Consider the following 22,501-nt stretch of genomic DNA (forward strand, 5'->3'; position numbering starts at 1 on the left):
ATATGAATATGATATGAATATTGTAGCCTAATATGCTGTAAAACGTTGTCTTTCTTTATCTATATGGTCTGGTCCTGTATGGGCAGCGGTTGGTGCTGAGAAATGCACTCTCTTGAGTCTTGCGAGATCAAATGTATGATTCATAATTATCTCAATAGCCAAATTTTTGTATAATGTATTAGTTTACGTGGCACAGAGTCTCGCCAGAACTCACACAGCAATTTTATTCAATTTTTTTTAATTGGAATCTTAATTTAAAATATTCGATTATTATTCGGAGTGAGTCTGACGTAAAGCTTCTGCGTGCGTTGCATACCGAGAGAATCCCAGAATCAAGTCGTCGTCAACATCAATTATGCGATGCGGCAAAATAACGCCTGCTGTGTCAAACGTCCGATGCTCGGCGCGGTGTGGCCCGACTCGTCGTATCGTACGACCCCCCCGGTGTGAGAACGCGTTGACCTCAGTGGTCAAGAGGTCTCTCTTCCCTCCCATGATGAGCAGGTTCAGGTTCTGGAGTCGTCTGAGATCCCTGACGTGGTTCTGTTCAGGTTCTGTAGGAGGAGTCGTCTGAGATCCCTGACGTGGGGGTATGTGCCCTTGGACTACATCGTGGAAGCCAGCACCATGCAGTCCATGGGCATATACACTTGCCTCAAGGCTTGTTTCTTCAAGAACGCCGCCCGTAACCCACCAGAGGGACACGCCCACATCCATGAAAACCGAAAACGGAAGACGATCGTCTCCTTCCCGAGAGTCGCAGAGATTCGCCTTAACCCGTTCTGACCTGAGATCAGATTCTAAAAATGTCTTCTACATCCTGACAGTTTTCTGAAAAAGCTATGTTTCTATGTCAGTCGTTTCTTCGATTTTTAAAAAAAAACAGCAGATCTACAAGCTCATAGCGCGCCACCGAGTGGCGCGCTATGAGCTTGTAGATCTGCTGTTTTAAAATAGCTAAAGCATAACGTAATGCTAACACCAAAATGGGTTCTCGCCCAAATTTGGTTAAATCTAACCCCCGGTCTCCAATGTCTCTCCTTTCCGTGTCCTTCTCTCTCCCTGTCCTATCGCTCCGTCTTCCTCTTGGTCTTTTCCTCGTCTCCCTTTTCATCACCTGTTTTTTTTTCTTCTCCCGTTCATCTCCTCAGGGTCACATCGGAGTCCCCGGCCTTTTCGGTTTCCCCGGTCCTGATGGGGATAGAGTGAGTATCAAGTTTCGAACTGTAATCAATTATCAATTATCGATTTAATCAATTATAAAATACAGTCAATAATTGATCATTTATTAGTAAACACCCCGAACGCCCGGGGTTATTTTAATCCATTAAATCAGAGCCCTCCGGGATTCATAGCAGCGGAGCACATTTAGCGACGGACCGGGTGTTATCCCGGATGTGGCTGAAGTAGCTAGATGTAGCCAAAACACTCTAGAGGCGATCGACAACTATACGGGAGGTATGATTAATTCTAACGCGACTAGCGACGGGACCGCGGTGGGTCCGTCTAACACAGGATCTTTTCTTAGAATTGGACGGAATGATTTAGATCAAGAGTTATTCACGGTTTAAGATTTTCAAACTCATCCGCTAAAATGGGGGGGGGGACATTTTCGATGACCGGAAAATAACATAGAATGTTGCGCAACAGACGCTCCCAGCCTGTGGAGAGATGCGATCGTTTTTTATATCAATAAATCTCCGTCCTTTTTTAACAATCTCCGTCCTGAGCGACTGGGCGTTACTAATTGATAGAACGGAGAACTCCGTCCTTGTCGCTCAGGGTGTTAAAATAAAAAATACAAATCGACCTGTCATTTCAGGTGGAAAAAAAAGTCACAATGGCCGTTTTCTGTGCCTTCACAGTTTGACATATTAGTCTGTATTAGTCTTTATTAGTCTGCCTTTGGGCATAAAAGGTTTGAAAACTCCATTCATGAGCTCCTCTACGCCCCCCAGCAGAGCAACGTCCCTTCCACAATATTTACACAGGACTGAGAGCCTTCAGCGGGGAAAGCCAAACCTCCCCCCTGCTGTTCTGGAACAGAGTAATACCTACTAGGACAGATGGAAACAAGAACTGCTTTGGATTAACCTAGCCAGGACTCCAATTCCCATGAGACTCCAGGGCAGTGTATTAGGTTGGCGGTTCCAACTCTCTAAGGAGATTCAGTGCCAAGTCTCAATATTTACATGCCTCCCTTTGGGCCAATAATAGTAATACATCTCTGCTGTCGGGGGGGGGGGGGCGGGGGGGGGGGACCGGGGGAGAACCACCTAACTCCAAAATGTGGATTTTTTTCAGGGAATGAGAAATATAAATTTTCTGTCTGTCTGTTGCCTTCTGTGTGTCTGTGTGTCTGTTGTCTGTCTGTCTGTGTGTTTCCAGGGAGGTCCTGGTGTCCCCGGGAAGAAGGGCAAGATGGGTAGGCCGGTAAAGTTTTCTCTCAACATACTTTTTAGAAAGAATTTTAATGCAATACCATGAACTAAATTAAACACATTCAACCTGGCGCCCCTATTTGGGGCATGCTTTTAAATTAGTCAAAAGAAATGCGATGCATTGTGAGCTTGTGGATAGGCATTTTTTTCTATTATAGTATATAGGGATAAAGTGATTAAACAAATTCAGAACGCAAACAATGGCCACACCAGTACGAAATATGTTATATGTTCTCCCAATTGTGATCTGGACTTTTGTCAACGTTTTCATTCGCCAACAATGAAATAAAATAAAATTCCGGTTCATCCGTTCCCAAGCAATCATGCTAGCGGGTCGCACACAAGCAAAACATGCTGCACACACACACACACACACACATGCATGCTGCACACACACATGCATGCTGCACACACACACAAAACACACACACACACACACACACACGGTTTGTGTGCCAGCAGCAGGCCAGTCTGAAAAAACAATTCGGTCTTAAGAGAAAGTGACTACATCTGTCATTAACAAAATATATTTTTTTAGGGTAACTGTTGTAGAATTGCAATAATACACTTGAGGGTGTTGTTTAACGTGATTATTGCCACTTCAGTGATGCTTGCGGAACTCGACTTCGTCTCGTTCCTGACCGCATCACTGTCGTGGCAATAATCACTCCTCTCGTGTAATATTGCTTAAACTGCTGGTGGATGTGGTAAAGCTCCACACCCCTAACTACAGTATGTACAGCATTGGCATTGCTGGCATTATTACCGCAATAAAAGCATGCATTGTTGCATCACTTAATCACTTATTTTAATTAGAGATTAACGACCTCACAAACAATACCATCAACTCTTTCCTCATTGATTATAATTGACTTTACATTAAGTATATGCTTATTGAATTACAGTGCATTGTTTTTTAGTTTAAGTATTTTTTACTTGGAACTCTGTGATAATATATTGTGTCTGTTGTGGGTTTGGATGCTCAGAGCGTAACCGCCCACAGAGCAGGGACGTCTGTAGTTATTGTGTCAGTTGTGGGTTTGGATGCTCAGAGTGTAACCGCCCACAGAGCAGGGGAGTCTGTAGTTATTGTGTCAGTTGTGGGTTTGGATGCTCAGAGTGTAACCGCCCACAGAGCAGGGGAGTCTGTAGTTATTGTGTCAGTTGTGGGTTTGGATGCTCAGAGCGTAACCGCCCACAGAGCAGGGACGTCTGTAGTTATTGTGTCAGTTGTGGGTTTGGATGCTCAGAGTGTAACCGCCCACAGAGCAGGGACGTCTGTAGTTATTGTGTCAGTTGTGGGTTTGGATGCTCAGAGTGTAACCGCCCACAGAGCAGGGGAGTCTGTAGTTATTGTGTCAGTTGTGGGTTTGGATGCTCAGAGTGTAACCGCCCACAGAGCAGGGGAGTCTGTAGTTATTGTGTCAGTTGTGGGTTTGGATGCTCAGAGTGTAACCGCCCACAGAGCAGGGGAGTCTGTAGTTATTGTGTCAGTTGTGGGTTTGGATGCTCAGAGCGTAACCGCCCACAGAGCAGGGACGTCTGTAGTTATTGTGTCAGTTGTGGGTTTGGATGCTCAGAGTGTAACCGCCCACAGAGCAGGGGAGTCTGTAGTTATTGTGTCAGTTGTGGGTTTGGATGCTCAGAGTGTAACCGCCCACAGAGCAGGGACGTCTGTAGTTATTGTGTCAGTTGTGGGTTTGGATGCTCAGAGTGTAACCGCCCACAGAGCAGGGGAGTCTGTAGTTATTGTGTCAGTTGTGGGTTTGGATGCTCAGAGTGTAACTGCCCACAGAGCAGGGACGTCTGTAGTTATTGTGTCAGTTGTGGGTTTGGATGCTCAGAGCGTAACCGCCCACAGAGCAGGGACGTCTGTAGTTATTGTGTCAGTTGTGGGTTTGGATGCTCAGAGTGTAACCGCCCACAGAGCAGGGGAGTCTGTAGTTATTGTGTCAGTTGTGGGTTTGGATGCTCAGAGCGTAACCGCCCACAGAGCAGGGACGTCTGTAGTTATTGTGTCAGTTGTGGGTTTGGATGCTCAGAGTGTAACCGCCCACAGAGCAGGGGAGTCTGTAGTTATTGTGTCAGTTGTGGGTTTGGATGCTCAGAGTGTAACCGCCCACAGAGCAGGGACGTCTGTAGTTATTGTGTCAGTTGTGGGTTTGGATGCTCAGAGTGTAACCGCCCACAGAGCAGGGGAGTCTGTAGTTATTGTGTCAGTTGTGGGTTTGGATGCTCAGAGTGTAACCGCCCACAGAGCAGGGACGTCTGTAGTTATTGTGTCAGTTGTGGGTTTGGATGCTCAGAGCGTAACCGCCCACAGAGCAGGGGAGTCTGTAGTTATTGTGTCAGTTGTGGGTTTGGATGCTCAGAGTGTAACCGCCCACAGAGCAGGGACGTCTGTAGTTATTGTGTCAGTTGTGGGTTTGGATGCTCAGAGCGTAACCGCCCACAGAGCAGGGACGTCTGTAGTTATTGTGTCAGTTGTGGGTTTGGATGCTCAGAGTGTAACCGCCCACAGAGCAGGGACGTCTGTAGTTATTGTGTCAGTTGTGGGTTTGGATGCTCAGAGCGTAACCGCCCACAGAGCAGGGACGTCTGTAGTTATTGTGTCAGTTGTGGGTTTGGATGCTCAGAGTGTAACCGCCCACAGAGCAGGGACGTCTGTAGTTATTGTGTCAGTTGTGGGTTTGGATGCTCAGAGTGTAACCGCCCACAGAGCAGGGGAGTCTGTAGTTATTGTGTCAGTTGTGGGTTTGGATGCTCAGAGTGTAACCGCCCACAGAGCAGGGGAGTCTGTAGTTATTGTGTCAGTTGTGGGTTTGGATGCTCAGAGTGTAACCGCCCACAGAGCAGGGGAGTCTGTAGTTATTGTGTCAGTTGTGGGTTTGGATGCTCAGAGTGTAACCGCCCACAGAGCAGGGGAGTCTGTAGTTATTGGCGCCTGGAAGCAGTGTTGCTTTCGTCGACTAAAACTAAGACGAAAAATGTTCGTCGACTACCTTTTCTCACTGACAAAAACGAATGGAAACTAAATGAAAACTAAGCTACGATGACTAAAACTAAGACTAAATATACTGACAATTTCGTCAATAAATAAAAACTAGACTAAAATGTTAGGAAGGGACTAGTGGACAAGAGATCCAGTATAAGTCATTTTACACTTTGGTTGCATGCTGAAAATAGCCGATCTACAAGCTGACAACGCGTCGCAGTGTAAAAACACTCATTATGGCGGCATCAATGCCCGCCAAAATACATTTTAGTCGACTAAATCAACTGTAGATTTATTCGACTAAAATCTTATTAGATTAGTCGACTAAAACTAGACTAACACTAAGACATTCCAGATGAATAAAATATTTTCAGTCCAAAGACTATGACTAAACTAAAATAGAAATTTGCTGCCAAAAACAACACTGCCTGGAAGTGGATTCCAGATACTGCCAGGCTAACGTGTTTATAGCCCGACTTTTACCCAGGCGTGGTCGCACGCACGCACACGCACGCATGCACGCACGCATGCACGCACGCACGCACGCACGCACGCACGCACGCACGCACGCACGCACACGCAGAACATTCAGCAAGCTTGTAATAGTCAAATCACACGATGGCTGCCTGCCTCTCTTAACATTAACATTAACCCTGGCACGGCCGATATCGGGGCTTGTCGTTCTAGTCGAAAAACTAAAAAATAGCCGATCTACAGGCTCACAAAGTCACAAGACGGTGTAAGCGGGTTACAACTAGTGTACTATAGTTCTGTTCTCCTCCTTGAGGATATCTGTGACCAGATTTGACTGAGAGACTGCCATCGCGCAAATTACAGCTTTTCACCAGAGGAAAACTTTTTTTTATTTTTATTTTAATTAGTTAATACCACAGGCAGACTCTTCACATACTAGAGCATGTCTGCAATGAGTGTCAGAGCTGAAATCGACATTCATCGAAATATGAAATAAATGCTTAAACATGTAGCTAGGTGTAATGTTACAGTCCACAGAAGACATGTAAATATGAAATAAATGTATAACATGTAGCTATAGGTGTAATGTTAGAGTCCACAGAAGTGAACCTTTCATTTCAAGCCTGTTTTCTCAACTCGCTGTTTCTCTGCAAGACATTAATTACTCTATAAGCCATATCTCCAAAACTGGTGGGTCAAACTGAACAACCAATATGTCAATTTGAAGCTATGATTCCAATGGCAGTCCCTCAGTCAAATTTAGTCACATTTTGCCATGCTGTCAACTTGACACAAAACGTTTCCACGTGTTGGAGATGCAGGTCCTAAAACACTGGCTGGACACGCTGGGCATGTTCTGCATGCACTGCACGACAGGCATGCACACGACAGGCATGCACACGACAGGCATGCACACGACAGGCATTCACACGACAGGCATGCACACGACAGGCATGCACACGACGGGCATTCACACGACAGGCATTCACACGACGGGCATGCACACGACGGGCATGCACACGACAGGCATTCAAAAGGCGGGCATGCACACGACAGGCATGCACACGACAGGCATGCACACGACAGGCATGCACACGACGGGCATTCACACGACAGGCATGCACACGACAGGCATGCACACGACGGGCATTCACACGACGGGCATTCACACGACAGGCATTCACACGACAGGCATTCACACGACGGGCATGCACACGACAGGCATTCACACGACAGGCATGCACACGACGGGCATGCACACGACGGGCATTCACACGACAGGCATGCACACGACAGGCATTCACACGACGGGCATGCACACGACGGGCATTCACACGACAGGCATGCACACGACAGGCATTCACACGACAGGCATTCACACGACGGGCATTCACACGACGGGCATGCACACGACAGGCATTCACACGACAGGCATTCACACGACAGGCATGCACACGACGGGCATGCACACGACAGGCATTCACACGACAGGCATGCACACGACAGGCATGCACACGACAGGCATTCACACGACAGGCATTCACACGACAGGCATTCACACGACAGGCATTCACACGACAGGCATTCACACGACAGGCATTCACACGACAGGCATGCACACGACGGGCATGCACACGACAGGCATGCACACGACAGGCATGCACACGACAGGCATTCACACGCGGGCATGCACACGACGGGCATGCACACGACAGGCATGCACACGACAGGCATTCACACGACAGGCATGCACACGACGGGCATTCACACGACAGGCATGCACACGACAGGCATTCACACGACAGGCATGCACACGACGGGCATGCACACGACAGGCATTCACACGACAGGCATGCACACGACAGGCATTCACACGACAGGCATTCACACGACAGGCATTCACACGCGGGCATGCACACGACGGGCATGCACACGACAGGCATGCACACGACAGGCATGCACACGACAGGCATTCACACGACAGGCATTCACACGACGGGCATTCACACGACAGGCATTCACACGACGGGCATTCACACGACGGGCATGCACACGACAGGCATGCACACGACGGGCATTCACACGACAGGCATTCACACGACAGGCATTCACACGACAGGCATTCACACGCGGGCATGCACACGACGGGCATGCACACGACAGGCATGCACACGACAGGCATGCACACGACAGGCATTCACACGACAGGCATGCACACGACGGGCATGCACACGACGGGCATGCACACGACGGGCATGCACACGACGGGCATGCACACGCTGGGCATGCACACGATAGGCATGCACACGACGGGCATGCACACGACAGGCATGCACACGACAGGCATGCACACGACGGGCATGCACACGACAGGCATGCACACGCTGGGCATGCACACGATAGGCATGCACACGACGGGCATGCACACGCTGGGCATGCACACGCTGGGCATGCACACGATAGGCATTCACACGACAGGCATGCACACGACGGGCATGCACACGACAGGCATGCACACGCTGGGCATGCACACGATAGGCATTCACACGACGGGCATGCACACGACAGGCATGCACACGACAGGCGTGCACACGACAGGCATTCACACGACAGGCATGCACACGACAGGCATGCACACGACGGGCATTCACACGACAGGCATTCACACGACAGGCATGCACACGACGGGCATTCACACGACAGGCATGCACACGACAGGCATGCACACGACAGGCATGCACACGACAGGCGTGCACACGCTGGGCATGCACACGCTGGGCATGCACACGCTGGGCATGCACACGACGGGCATGCACACGACAGGCATGCACACGACGGCCGGTGACACCACAAATAACGGAGATGTTTCAATTAGCAGCGCTGCTACCCAAGTAGTCGATGCAATAACGGAAGAGTTGGAGGATGCATGTGTTTCCGATCAAAACGAATGTAACTTATCGACGTTTTCTTGGAAAGCACGGCCCTTTTCCACATTATTCCGTCTGATGGCTTGTGGGCCCGCCCCATGTTGCAACAATTAGCCCCTTATTGCTTTCTCCATATTTTCTAAATCACACAAACACGTCCTCTGTCCTGTCCATCTCTGGGGCCGTGCTGCTTTAGTCGGCGGCGGGTTTTTCTTTTTTCTTTTTGTGTGTTTTTAGTTTTATTTTCCCGTCTTGCGCAGAGGCAGAGAAAGACCTCCACGGGGAGCTTTAAGCACGCTTAACCCATTCGAGGCTCGCTCCTGTGGGGCGAGCGCTGAGCCGCGGCGCTGCTGTTGACCTTGGCACGGGCGACGAGCGCGCGGCGAGCACGTGGCCCGCGGCCCGCGTCACGCCTCTCGTCCTGCTTCCAGAATGGAACCGTGAACGGCATAGCGGGGAAAAAAAGGAGCCCTGTCAGCAGTTCCTGAGCCAGGAGGGGTTTTCTTTTCTGTTTTTCTTTTCTCGGGGCAGGCAGTCCAAGAGAGGTGGGGGGGGGGGAGGACTTTGGTCCAGCAGTGGAAAGTATAACTTACTACAGGGGGTCTCAACCTGGGGGGGGGGGGGTCCCCAAATTATATATAAAAAATATATAAAATAAAATATTTTTTGCAACTGAATGGCTGAAAATTGATTTCTTTTCTTTGCATTGTACACATATTTCATGCATATAATCTTTAGTACATTTACTCAAGTACTGTCTGTACTCGGCAAAGTACGTTGTGGAGGTACAGAGTATTTGATACTTAGCTTGAGTATTTGATACAAACAGAGTATTTGATACAAGCTCGTAGCACGCCACTCGGTGGCGCGCTACGAGCTTGTAGGTCTGCTATTTTTTGAAAAATCGAAGAGCGACTGACATTAGAAACACAGCTTTTTCAGAAAACTGTCAGGATGTAGAAGAACATTTATAGAATCTGATCTCGGGTCAGAACGGGTTAAGTAAAACAATAAAAGTACTTTTTCCACCCCTGCCGCTCGCTGGCAGCGCGCGCACGGCCCGTCTCTGGCAGCGGGCGCTAGCCGCGCACGCATGGCCCGTCTGTCGGAAACCCTCAGCATGGAATTTCCTGCCGGTCTCCTAGGAATTGATGTGCTGAGTGGTGTGTTCTGACTCAGTGGTGTGTTCTGACTCAGTGGTGTGTTCTGCTGGGTTTTACAATGCATAATGTTCTGGGGAAGTGCCCTTTGTGCGGTGGTGGGCCAGTCCAGTGTTGTTTTTGGCAGCACATTTTGATTTTAGTTTTAGTCATAGTCTCTTGAATAGTTTTCATTTGGTTTTTGTCACATTTTAGTCACCTGGAATGTTTTTGTGTTGGGTATAGTTTTAGTCGACTGGATGCCATAAGACTAAATCTACAGTTGATTTAGTCGACAGCTCGACGCGTTGTGAGCTTGTAGATCTACTATTTGCAGTGTGCATGACTGTAAAATGACTTATTTGCAACCAAGTGTAAAATGAATTATACTGGATCTCTTGTCCAATGTCCACTAGTCCCTTCCTAACATTGTAGTCTAGTTTTTATGTTTTGACGAAATTGTCAGTATATTTAGTCTTAGTTTTAGTCATCGTAGCTTAGTTTTCATTTAGTTTCCATTTAGTTTTTGTCAGTGAAAAAAGGTAGTCGACGAACATTTTTCGCCTTAGTTTTAGTCGACGAAAACAACACTGGCGGTGCGTTTAGTGCGTTGCGCTCACACGGAGCAAATTAAACGATGCAGTCTACCGTTCGTTGTTAGTGGAAGGCAGCGACATGCAGATGCAAAGATGCAGTCTACCGTTCATTGTCACAGGAAGCCATGCAGCGACATGCTGTTGAAAAGGGCGCAGCGATGCATGCACAGCTGCTCCAAATCAACTCACACAACGTGTCTTTGCATCGTTTAATCTGCCCGCGTGTGAACACACCAAAACACGAGCGAACAATTCAACCTCGAAACGAGGCCTGTGATCAAACATAAACTGTCAAATATGATATGAAAAAAAGCCTGTTTGATGACAGGACTTCTCTCTGTTTGTTTCTGTGTGTGTGTGTGTGTGTGTGTGTGTGTGTGTGTGCATACGTGCGTGTGTGCGTGTGTTTGAGTGTGCAGGGGTTTCCTGGGGACTTGGGAGAGAAGGGACCGCCAGGCCCTGATGGGAACCCAGTAAGTTATTGATTATGATTGATCCAATTTAGGAAACGTGTCCCTAATCATCAAACGCCTGGCTCAGTCAGTCAGTACACTTAATCACTTCAGTCAGACACTTAGAGTTCAACACAATGAACCATTTAATAGCATTCAGAGTTACATCCAACTATTCAAGGACATATGTTTAAAATACACAAATATACTATCTTATAATCCACATTTTCCATACATTTAACGCTGTGAAGAACTAATTACTGCAAAGAGGATGCTGAGGTGGTAGAGCGAGTTGACCGCCTAGAAGGAACCAATAGGAGTCTGAGCTGCTGACAGTGACCGCCTAGAATGAACCAATAGGAGTGAGCTGCTGACCGTGACCCACCCACTCACTCACTCACTCACTCACTCCCTGGCACTGCCAACATTGATACTGTGAGTCCCTCCGTTTAAACTCTCCTTAGCTTGACCATTGACCCCCACGGTTCTCCACTGAGTAGCTTGACCCTTGACCCCCACGGTTCTCCACTGAGTAGCTTGACCCTTGACCCCCACGGTTCTCCACTGAGTAGCTTGACCCTTGACCCCCACGGTTCTCCACTGAGTAGCTTGACCCTTGACCCCCACGGTTCTCCACTGAGTAGCTTGACCCTTGACCCCCACGGTTCTCCACTGAGTAGCTTGACCCTTGACCCCCACGGTTCTCCACTGAGTAGCTTGACCCTTGACCCCCACAGTTCTCCACTGAGTGCAGCGTCGGATGGCGTTTGGCCGACCTCCGAGGACCTCTCCTCTCCTCCAGCCTCCTCATTTCCTGTCACAGCAGAGGGGATGTGGTCCACTCGGCTGAATGCATCTCCATTCATACTGTACATACACACAGATCTGTCTGTCTGTCTGTCTGTCTGTCTGTCTGTCTGTCTGAACCTCAATCATTACGTTGGCGTATGATAGGAGTGACTTGTTATTACATGAGCTAATGGACACACGCGCCCACGTGCGTACACGTGTGAAAGCCACACGCACACGCACACACACACACACACGCGCGCACACACACACACACACACACATAAACACACAGTATAGAGAGTGTGCACTGATACTGTACGTGCGCTTCTCAGCATGGATGACCACACAGTAACACATGTATGTTCCCATACAGCTGTACAGCTCTGTTGACAGTGTCTTTCTGTCCCTATGTCTCTCTCTCTCTCTCTCTCTCTCTCTCTCTCTGCAGGGCGAGCTGGGAGCTCCCGGACCGTGCGGAGTTGCAGGCCTGATTGTGAGTGTTAATCACCCTAGATAATTATGTTGTTCCCTCAGGGTTCTACGAGGTCCTTTACCTTTCTTCCCCCTTCTATCTACACCAGATATCTATCTATTTATATATATATATATCTATCTACACCAGATATCTATCTATTTATATATATATATATCTATCTACACCAGATATCTATCTATTTATATATATATATATCTACACCAGATATCTATCTATCTACACCAGAGATCTATCTATTTATATATATATATATATATCTATCTACACCAGATATCTATCTATTTATATATATATATATATATATATCTATCTACACCAGATATCTATCTCTATCTACACCAGATATCTTCACCAAAAACCCACAGCCAAAGACATGGATCATTAAACAAAACACAGACAACATTGTCAAGAAGTACAATTAGTGTAATAATAGAAACATGTCCCGAACAAGAGGCTATTGTGGAAGGATGGCGTGCAAGTCACCTACTGTATGTCATCTGCGTCTCCAGTTAATAAAGCCAGTATAGTGTTGTATATAGTTATATAGTAGTATAGTAGTGTGGTGCACCACCATTGCGTTATAAAGGGATAGAGTGAGGACCGTGAGCGACAGCCCCGCCCCCCGCTATTCATTTCAACGGAAGTTGCTCAGTGTCGTGTTTTGAAGCACCCTTAAGTACTTAAGCGGCGTTTCTCCATCGGTTTTCCGAAAAAACGCGGCCGGGGTGAAGCCACCTTTAGGCCTGTAATAACCCAGTGGCTCGAGCAAGCGGAACGTTGAGAGCGGGTCTCAAATTTGAGGTCAGGGTTTCGACGACGCACGTTACTCACATCATGACGTCCGTCAACCTCCATGAACGTGCTGCAGTTCCACTTTTGGCCAGCAGTAGGGTAGTGGCAGCTTCAACGTTGGCCAGCCCTTCTGTGGGGCTCGTGCACCACCTCCTCAGCTTTGCAAAGGCCTCGGTGTCACAGCCCCGCTCCCTTTCAGTCCTGCCCCCTCGAGAGACCCGGAAAATAAATCCCCGTTCATTTTCCTCATAGACTTTTCAGAAAGTATTTAAAGACGTTTATACGCTGCAGACAAAGACAACTCTTGTCGTGACAAATCATGACAATAAACACAATGTTTTGGGCCAAACAAAGACTTTTTTTGTTGTTTTTTTGTAATTATTTGTTTGGTCCAAAATATCGTGTGTGTTGTCATGATTTGTCACGACTCGAGTTGGCTTCGTACGACGCTTAAAAGGTCTTTAAATAAATACTTTTTGAAAAATGCATTGGGAATTATTTCCTGGGTCTGGCGTCGTCATGAAAGGGGGCGGGACTGCGACGCTCTATAGGCACTCTGTTCAGCCCAGTGGCTGAACAGATGTAATGCATGTGATATGTGTGTGTGTGCACGCATGTCATATACATGACACAATAATTATGGTATGCGTGCCTCATTGCCGTGTTCTGAGTTATGGTATATACTGTATAATGCGATGCGTGCCTCATTATGGTATACTGTATAATGTGATGCGTGCCTCATTATGGTATACTGTATAATGTGATGCGTGCCTCATTATGGTATACTGTATAATGTGATGCGTGCCTCATTATGGGATGCGTGCCTCATTATGGTATACTGTATAATGTGATGCGTGCCTCATTATGGGATGCGTGCCTCATTATGGTATACTGTATAATGTGATGCGTGCCTCATTATGGGATGCGTGCCTCATTATGGTATACTGTATAATGTGATGCGTGCCTCATTATGGTATACTGTATGCGATGTGTGCCTCATTATGGTATACTGCATGCGATGCGTGCCTCATTATGGTATACTGTATGCGATGCATGCCTCATTATGGTATACTGCATGCGATGCGTGCCTCATTATGGTATACTGTATGCGATGCATGCCTCATTATGGTATACTGCATGCGATGCGTGCCTCATTATGGTATACTGTATGCGATGCATGCCTCATTATGGTATACTGCATGCGTTGCGTGCCTCATTATGGTATACTGTATGCGATGCATGCCTCATTATGGTATACTGCATGCGATGCGTGCCTCATTATGGTATACTGTATGCGATGCATGCCTCATTATGGTATACTGTATGTGAAGCGTGCCTCATTGCCGTGTTCTGAGTTATTGTATACTGTATAATGTGATGCGTGCCTCATTGCCGTGTTCTAAGTTATTGTATACTGTATAATGTGATGCGTGCCTCATTGCCGTGTTCTAAGTTATTGTATACTGTATAATGTGATGCGTGCCTCATTGCCGTGTTCTGAGTTATTGTATACTGTATAATGTGATGCGTGCCTCATTGCCGTGTTCTGAGTTATTGTATACTGTATAATGTGATGCGTGCCTCATTGCCGTGTTCTAAGTTATTGTATACTGTATAATGTGATGCGTGCCTCATTGCCGTGTTCTAAGTTATGGTATACTGTATAATGCGATGCAGCGTGCCTCATTGGCGTGTTCTGAGTGCGTGTGTCTTCTGTGTTGTTGGTGGCAGGGAGACATGGGCCCCGCCGGCGCGATGGGCTCGCCCGGACCGCCAGGACTCAAGGTAAAACGTCCCGAAAGAAAGAAAAAAACTAAGCGTACAGCCTAAGCTTTCTCTCTCTGGTCTTGATTTGGATGTAACAGGAACGCTGGGGCATTTAAACACCAGCTAATAGGGAAATACCAGGGCCTGCTCATTCATCATGTTTCCGTTTTTCTTTCTTTTTTCCTTCCTTCCTTCCTTTTTTTGTTTTTTGTTTTGGTTTTCCCTCTTCCAAAGGGAGTACCAGGCAACCCCGGGGAACCAGGACTGAAAGGTGATAAGGTGATCTGAATATGTCTTTCTTAGTCTATTAACCTCCTGCATCCAAGCATGCTACAGACGACCACGTCGTTGTTATTCACACATCGTCGCACGGGAGGGGGAAAACTAGAGAGAGGTGTCGACTTGAGAGGTTCGCAGTAAAGACCCTCAGTGCCTCCAACTAACAACTAAAGCTTAGTTTATAGTTGTTAATCAAGGCTTTGTTGATCAAGGATTTATTTTAATTGGAGTCGTACGTGTTGCACCACGTTATTTTAAGCATTGCTTGATCGGTGATCAAAATCCTTAACCTGTGATTAAAACTTTAACCTGTGCTAAATTCATGGATTAAACTTTGTACATAAAGATCTGTAAGCACCGTAGCGCGACCGGAACAGATCTGTAAGCACCGTAGCACGACAAGGTAATTTAACAGAAAATAAAAAGGAAAAGACAACAAACCACAATACAAACAGTTACAAAACAACACAAAACAGGGTAGCAGAGTAGCAACAAGATGGAAAAGTTGTTCCGTCAGTATCACTGTCACTATAGGTCAGCATTAAGATGCATTTAATTTGGTTTTCAGCATTGGATAACTTTTTTTTTTTTTTTTAAGATATTTTTTTGCGGCTTACGCCTTTTATTGATTTTTGAAGGGACAGACAGTAGGCTGACAGGAAACGGGAGAGAGATGGGGGGATGACATGCAGTAAAGGCCGTGTCGGGTTCGGGAGTCGAACCCGCGGCACACTGCGACTGGATTACCAGTCCGGTGCCCAGACCGTTACGCCACGGCCTGGGCCAGCATTGGATAACTTTTAATACAAAGAAACATTTAGTTAATCAATCTGTAAGCACTGTAGTGCGACCAGAACAGATCTGTAAGCACCGTAGCGTGACCGGAACAGATCTGTAAGCACCGTAGTGCGACCAGAACAGATCTGTAAGCTCACAACGCACCGTAGTGCGACCGGAACAGATCTGTATAAGCTCACAACGCTCTACTGTTGATTTTGCGAGCGACGCGGTCGTATAACTGCTGTATACTGTATCAGCCATCTGATAGATTGCAGGTGAGAGGCTAGCTGGGAACGCGGCTGATGCTAACGTTTTTAAACCACCTCTACTGCAAATTTAAAAGTAATCCCCCCATTGATGTTTAAATCGAACTTTAAAGTAGTGGTGAAACAGGATGAAAGTTAATCCAGGTTTACTGTGAAAATTAAAACCAAGATTAAAAAAAACGAAGATTAAAAGGATGTGGTTTCATCGGCATTCTGATAAATGCTCTTATGTTTTTGTTTTGTTTTTGTTTTTTTCTGTTTTTAATTTTTGTATATTTTTCAGGGGGAAATCGGCTTGCCCGGAGAGGTGGGAGAGCTTGGATTCCAGGGCGACAAGGTTATTCTTTTTAGCTTCACACAATGGAGGATTGACCGATTGTTGTTCTTTTGAGTGGTGCAACCACTCCTATAACCAGGAATGTCCGCATGTATCATGTATCATGTATGCATGCGTGAAACCAGCAATGGCCAGCAATATCCGCGCGTGTGTGTACAATGCGCGCCTCACATCTTGTGCTAAATAAATAGCGTCAATGCTAGCGAGCTAAAATATAGCCATCCTTGCTCTAGAAAGCACCAATGTTTCCATCAAGACCACCGGATAATCAGCAAAGACCTCCGAACATCGCGCTAATTGACCAAACCATGGAGAGCTCTGTAGATTAGGAGTTATTGAAGCTTATAGTCTGCCTGTATAATGGGAGGTGGACGGCAGCGCGCATGCGCGATCCGGTCTAGGTACTCTAAAGAAGGAAAGGCTGACCCCCGTGGACGGCAGCTCGCATGCGCGATCCGTTCTAGGAGGTATGCTAAAGAAGGAAAGGCCGACCCAAAATAATAATGAAAAAATAGTTCTCAGCGACGCGGATTGATATCCATAATAAAGAGAGAGAGAGAGAGAGAGAGAGAGAGAGAGAGAGAAAGGGAGAGAGAGAAAGGGGGGAGAGAGGGGAGTTGCACCACTCGGTTCACACAGGTGTGATTTTTTTTATATATATAATTTTTATCCCACGATTTTGTAACCCAGTTTTTTCACCCAGTGCCAATTATCTAATGTAATCCTGGGCGCTACACTTCCTCTGCCAACCTGGGAGGGGGCAGCGAACTGACCTCATGCTTCCTTCTTTTCACCTGGGGGGAGTTTCCCCGGGCCGGACATAGCGTGTGGAAGGAACACGTTATTCCGACCAGTTCCTCTCCCCTCCATCAGGCGCCCCGGCTGGCCAGGGGGAGGCAGTATAGAGACCAGTTCCTTTCCCCTCCATCAGGCGCCCCGGCTGGCCAGGGGGAGGTAGTATAGAGACCAGTTCCTTTCCCCTCCATCAGGCGCCCCGGCTGGCCAGGGGGAGGTAGTTTAGAGACCAGGATTACCGCTGGTAATGTTTTTCGTGAGGGCCCTCAAATGAAAATGCATTTGGCCGCGGACCCCCACCTGAAAATTGTTTGTGCTAGGGACCCCCCATACATTTGTTTTGTTCAAATGTTTAAAAAATATTTTTTGTAGATTTATTTATTTTTGTATATTGTCTATTTTTTATGCAAAATTAACTTTTTCCCCCTGTGGACGCTCCAGGAACAGCGTCCGATCGACGCGTGTTCCTGCCTCGTTGCCATGTTTACACTGTGGTGTATCTTATTTTTGTAGGGGATCCAAGGCTCGCCGGGGTTGCCAGGTCCTCGCGGAGAACCTGGACCACAGGTATATTTTTTTCCCACCGTCAGTGAAACGCTGGCTATGACTCGTAGCATATAAACAGACACCGAATCCTCCATACATGTGTTGCCCAGACCTCTGTTATAGGGCCAGACTCAGAGAAACACCAACCACTGCTGTCACTGTTAATTGTCTGCAATGCAGTGTTACTTTTCAGTTATTATTTTATTGCATGTGTCTTTCTGCACCACAGACTTATTAGGTTACTATTAATCCAGAATTGCCAGTCTTATATTTAACGGTGTCTCCGTCGCCTGGCAGCGCCAGTTGCTTCCACGTTGTGACGTCATTGAATGTTTTCACTTAACTAAAAGGCATATCTTTAGCCGATCAGATTGAGGTGATCATAATACAGAACAATCAATGTTTTAGGAGCTCAACGCTATGTTAGCCGACCAGCCATTGGTCCGACAATGGCAACCTACCTCGAACCCTAACCTGACCATAACCGCAAACACGGAGCAGCGCACATTCGCCAACCTTAACGCATGTTCACCAACCTTAACGCATGTTCGCCAACCTTAACGCATGTTCACCAACCTTAACGCATGTTCACCAACCTTAACGCATGTTCGCCAACCTTAACGCATGTTCACCAACCTTAACGCATGTTCACCAACCTTAACGCATGTTCGCCAACCTTAACGCATGTTCACCAACCTTAACGCATGTTCACCAACCTTAACGCATGTTCACCAACCTTAACGCATGTTCGCCAACCTTAACGCACATTCGCCAACCTTAACGCATGTTCACCAACCTTAACGCATGTTCGCCAACCTTAACACATGTTCGCCAACCTTAACGCATGTCCGCCAACCTTAATCCGGTCGTTTTTCCGCATGTCAGACTATTGACATGTCGGAAAAGCGTACGCACGCCATAATAACTATAGTGCCCGCTCCGGAAATGACCCATTATTGCTTCCGGTTCACCGGATCAGGTTTTGGGCAAAATGAGACAATCTAGGTCGTCCTCAGACGAGCCCGGCTCCATCTTCAATTCCACTCATCCCTGTTTTCCATACATCTGGCCAGTTGGTTGGTGCTTTGGTTCTCCATACATCTGGCCAGTTGGTTGGCGCTTTGCACTCCTTTGCGCTTTCTTGAGTACATCCACATAATATAATAACATACCGGTATTATGTTATTGTGGGAACAGTGGGACGTCCTCGTGATCGATGCCCGTGTGTTGGTTCCCACAGCACCAGTTTGTTGGCTGGCAGCTCTTGATGTCTTTGGCAGTGTCCTGCTACTCTCATTAGATTCTCCTGCCAGCTACGTTCTGGCTCACCCTTGGTATTCCCTCATACAGGGTACATACATACATGTACACTCCCTGCTGATGTTAAGTACTGCACGCAACAGACTTCTGTAGGGTTGGCTTCAGGGTCCAGCATTCACTGCCATGTAGGAGAATTAAGAGAATTAAGAGACTACCGTTGCATAGAAGGAGCTGAGTTTAGTCAGGGCCCTCCATGCAAGTGCTGCCTCCTTCTTCACTTTCAGATCTTGCTCGGTTGAGTTGACCCATGGTACTTCAGCACAGTGCCTCCTTTTGATACCAATACTTTTGTACTTTTACTCACTAAATGTTGGATTCCGGACATTATTATTATATTGCAGTATTGATACTTTTACTTAAATCAAACAGTTTGGTACTTTTTAGATCTTCTCTATGTGATGATAGGACTAAATGATGATGGTGTTTTCTAGGGTAAACCAGGTGATGAAGGTGATATTACTAAATGTTTTCTAGGGTAAACCAGGTGATAAAGGTGATATTACCAATGTTTTCTAGGGTAAACCAGGTGATAAAGGTGATATTACTAATGTTTTCTAGGTAAACCAGGTGATAAAGGTGATATTACTAATGTTTTCTATAGGGTAAACCAGGTGATAAAGGTGATATTACTAAATGTTTTCTAGGGTAAACCTGGTGATAAAGGTGATATTACTAATGTTTTCTAGGGTAAACCAGGTGATAAAGGTGATTTTACTAAATGTTTTCTAGGGTAAACCAGATGATAAAGGTGATATTACTAAATGTTTTCTAGGGTAAACCAGGTGATAAAGGTGATATTACTAAATGTTTTCTAGGGTAAACCAGGTGATAAAGGTGATATTACTAATGTTTTCTAGGGTAAACCAGGTGATAAAGGTGATATTACTAAATGTTTTCTAGGGTAAACCAGGTGATAAAGGTGATATTACTAAATGTTTTCTAGGGTAAACCAGGTGATAAAGGTGATATTACTAAATGTTTTCTAGGGTAAACCAGGTGATAAAGGTGATATTACTAAATGTTTTCTAGGGTAAACCAGATGATAAAGGTGATATTACTAATGTTTTCTAGGGTAAACCAGGTGATAAAGGTGATATTACTAAATGTTTTCTAGGGTAAACCAGGTGATAAAGGTGATATTACTAAATGTTTTCTAGGGTAAACCAGGTGATAAAGGTGATATTACTAAATGTTTTCTAGGGTAAACCAGGTGATAAAGGTGATATTACTAATGTTTTCTAGGGTAAACCAGGTGATAAAGGTGATATTACTAAATGTTTTCTAGGGTAAACCAGGTGATAAAGGTGATATTACTAAATGTTTTCTAGGGTAAACCAGGTGATAAAGGTGATATTACTAAATGTTTTCTAGGGTAAACCAGGTGATAATGGCCCTGATGGTTTAGCGGGTCCACTTGGTCCGGAGGTAAGAGTCACCAAGTATACTGTACTGCATTTCCTCTTTGACTTTAACGCCAATGACTTCATTAACGTGTTTTTCATGAACTCCCAGAGCACCAATAACGTGTTTTGCATGCCATTTAGCTTCCTATTAATTGATTGATTGAACATATATATATATATATATATATATATATATATATCCGTCCGTCCGTCCGTCCCCAGATAAAATATTAATGTTTTTCTCAGAGTAAAGCGTAACACTGCAGCTGTTTTCTTTCCCTGAAGGGTTTCCCTGGATATATAGGCCCACCGGGACACAACGGGCCTGAGGGACTCAAGGTTGGTACAGTGGCATCCCAATACTGTATATATAGATATAGACATCAATCCTTGTGCATAAAAACAGTAAAAAGCTTGTGTTGTGTTGTGTTGTGTTGTCGCCCCCTAGGGGATGCCAGGGTTGAGGGGGTTGCCTGGGCCAAGAGGAATACCTGGGATGGAGGTGAGTTTGAGTTCAGTTTCTTGAAAGTAGTGATGCACCGAATATTCAGCCTATTCGGTTTCGGCCCGAATAACCAGAAAATATATCACCAAATAGTGTATGCAATTAATGCATTCAAAAGAGCTGAATAAATGTTTTATGGACCCATAATAGTGATTCATATTTAACCATTAATTTTGCCATAAATCAGGTAGCTTTAAACAGTTTGACTGTTTTTTACGATTAACCCGCATTTTAATCAACCCCCCTTCACTGCCGAGATTGTTGTATTACCTTTAGAGCATACGCTGAATTATTTGGGCTTTTAATCCGCGAAAATCCATCAAAAAAAGCTCCCGTGGTTTGTTATGATCTGTGTGTAGCATCCACCATCTTGGTGCACCCGGAAGACGCACACAAGATTGGTTTCAATGAGGCGTTGCAACCAATGCATTTCCATTGGCCTCAATTTCCCAGAAGCCCTAGCAGCCCACAGCATGTGACGATTTCCGGTTTCGTCATCAAAGCGAAGCCATCCAGTCTCATACTCCGCGACGAAGACGGATTTTCTTTTGATTCATTACATTACGGCGGATTAAACACATAAAACAAAAGGCGGGTATGTCCGATACGGCAGCGACATTAACCTGGAGTAATCCATTCGCGGCACGGAAACTGTTAAGTTACGGCCATGACAGCAATGGTAGGAAAAAATATATAATATTAATCCTATTCGGACTAAAAGTCTTGCGTGTCTTGATTTATACTTCACCATGTTGTCACACGGAACACACACGCCGGAAGTATCCACTCTACAAGCTCACAGTTGTTTCATTGCGTGAGCGTGATGGATAACTTAATCTGAACTGTTTCAGAAACCAAAGAAAGGAAATGTACAGGTGGCTGCTATACGGGGCCGTACAGGGCTTAGCCTACCATTGGCTGTGGGCTTATTATAGCCAATGGGAGACTTCCCGTTGTGTAGTATAGCGCTTAGTCTCTCATTGGCTTAGAGGCCAGCCAATCCTGAAAATCTCCTGACTATATCGCCACTAGTCCTATGGGTGTTTGTTGACAGCTGGAACTTTAAAGTCACCTGTAAAAATGATAATGATGAGAAGAGACGGTTGCCTGACGATACTCATTCCAATATCACCTTATTTTACATTTCAACCTTTTCCTGACTACACTTCATTGATCATTGGACTCGCTATACGTCCAACCAGGGAAACACCCCCCTGTCAGGTGTAAAGGAGCAACTTGGACACTCAGGCATGAAGGAAGCATGAGTTCAAGTCCGTTGCTCTCCCCAGGTTGGCGGAGGGTGTGTAGAGCCCAGGATCACATTAGATGATTGACACAGGGGTGAAAAATGGGTTAGGGAAAGCCTTACGATATGTCTATGTATATCGTGTAATCTGTA

At 46.1% G+C, this 22,501-nt stretch overlaps 1 protein-coding gene across 1 annotated transcript in view; it reads left to right on the plus strand.

Moving 5' to 3' along the window:
- LOC310871801 (uncharacterized protein) overlaps positions 1-22,501 on the plus strand; it is a gene marked incomplete at its 5' end in the record, with an annotated part of 153,098 nt that overhangs the window by 56,850 nt on the left and 73,747 nt on the right. The window contains 11 exons of the mRNA XM_083783436.1: positions 1,152-1,205; positions 2,389-2,433; positions 10,992-11,045; positions 12,265-12,309; positions 14,836-14,889; positions 15,106-15,150; positions 16,480-16,533; positions 17,842-17,895; positions 20,566-20,619; positions 20,883-20,936; positions 21,046-21,099. Coding sequence (XP_083639562.1) covers positions 1,152-1,205; positions 2,389-2,433; positions 10,992-11,045; positions 12,265-12,309; positions 14,836-14,889; positions 15,106-15,150; positions 16,480-16,533; positions 17,842-17,895; positions 20,566-20,619; positions 20,883-20,936; positions 21,046-21,099 — 567 coding nt within the window. The remainder of the gene's footprint in view (positions 1-1,151; positions 1,206-2,388; positions 2,434-10,991; positions 11,046-12,264; positions 12,310-14,835; positions 14,890-15,105; positions 15,151-16,479; positions 16,534-17,841; positions 17,896-20,565; positions 20,620-20,882; positions 20,937-21,045; positions 21,100-22,501) is intronic.

This window comes from Protomyctophum parallelum, assembly GCF_964188405.1.
Source record: "Protomyctophum parallelum genome assembly, chromosome: 15".
Taxonomy (NCBI): domain Eukaryota; kingdom Metazoa; phylum Chordata; class Actinopteri; order Myctophiformes; family Myctophidae; genus Protomyctophum; species Protomyctophum parallelum.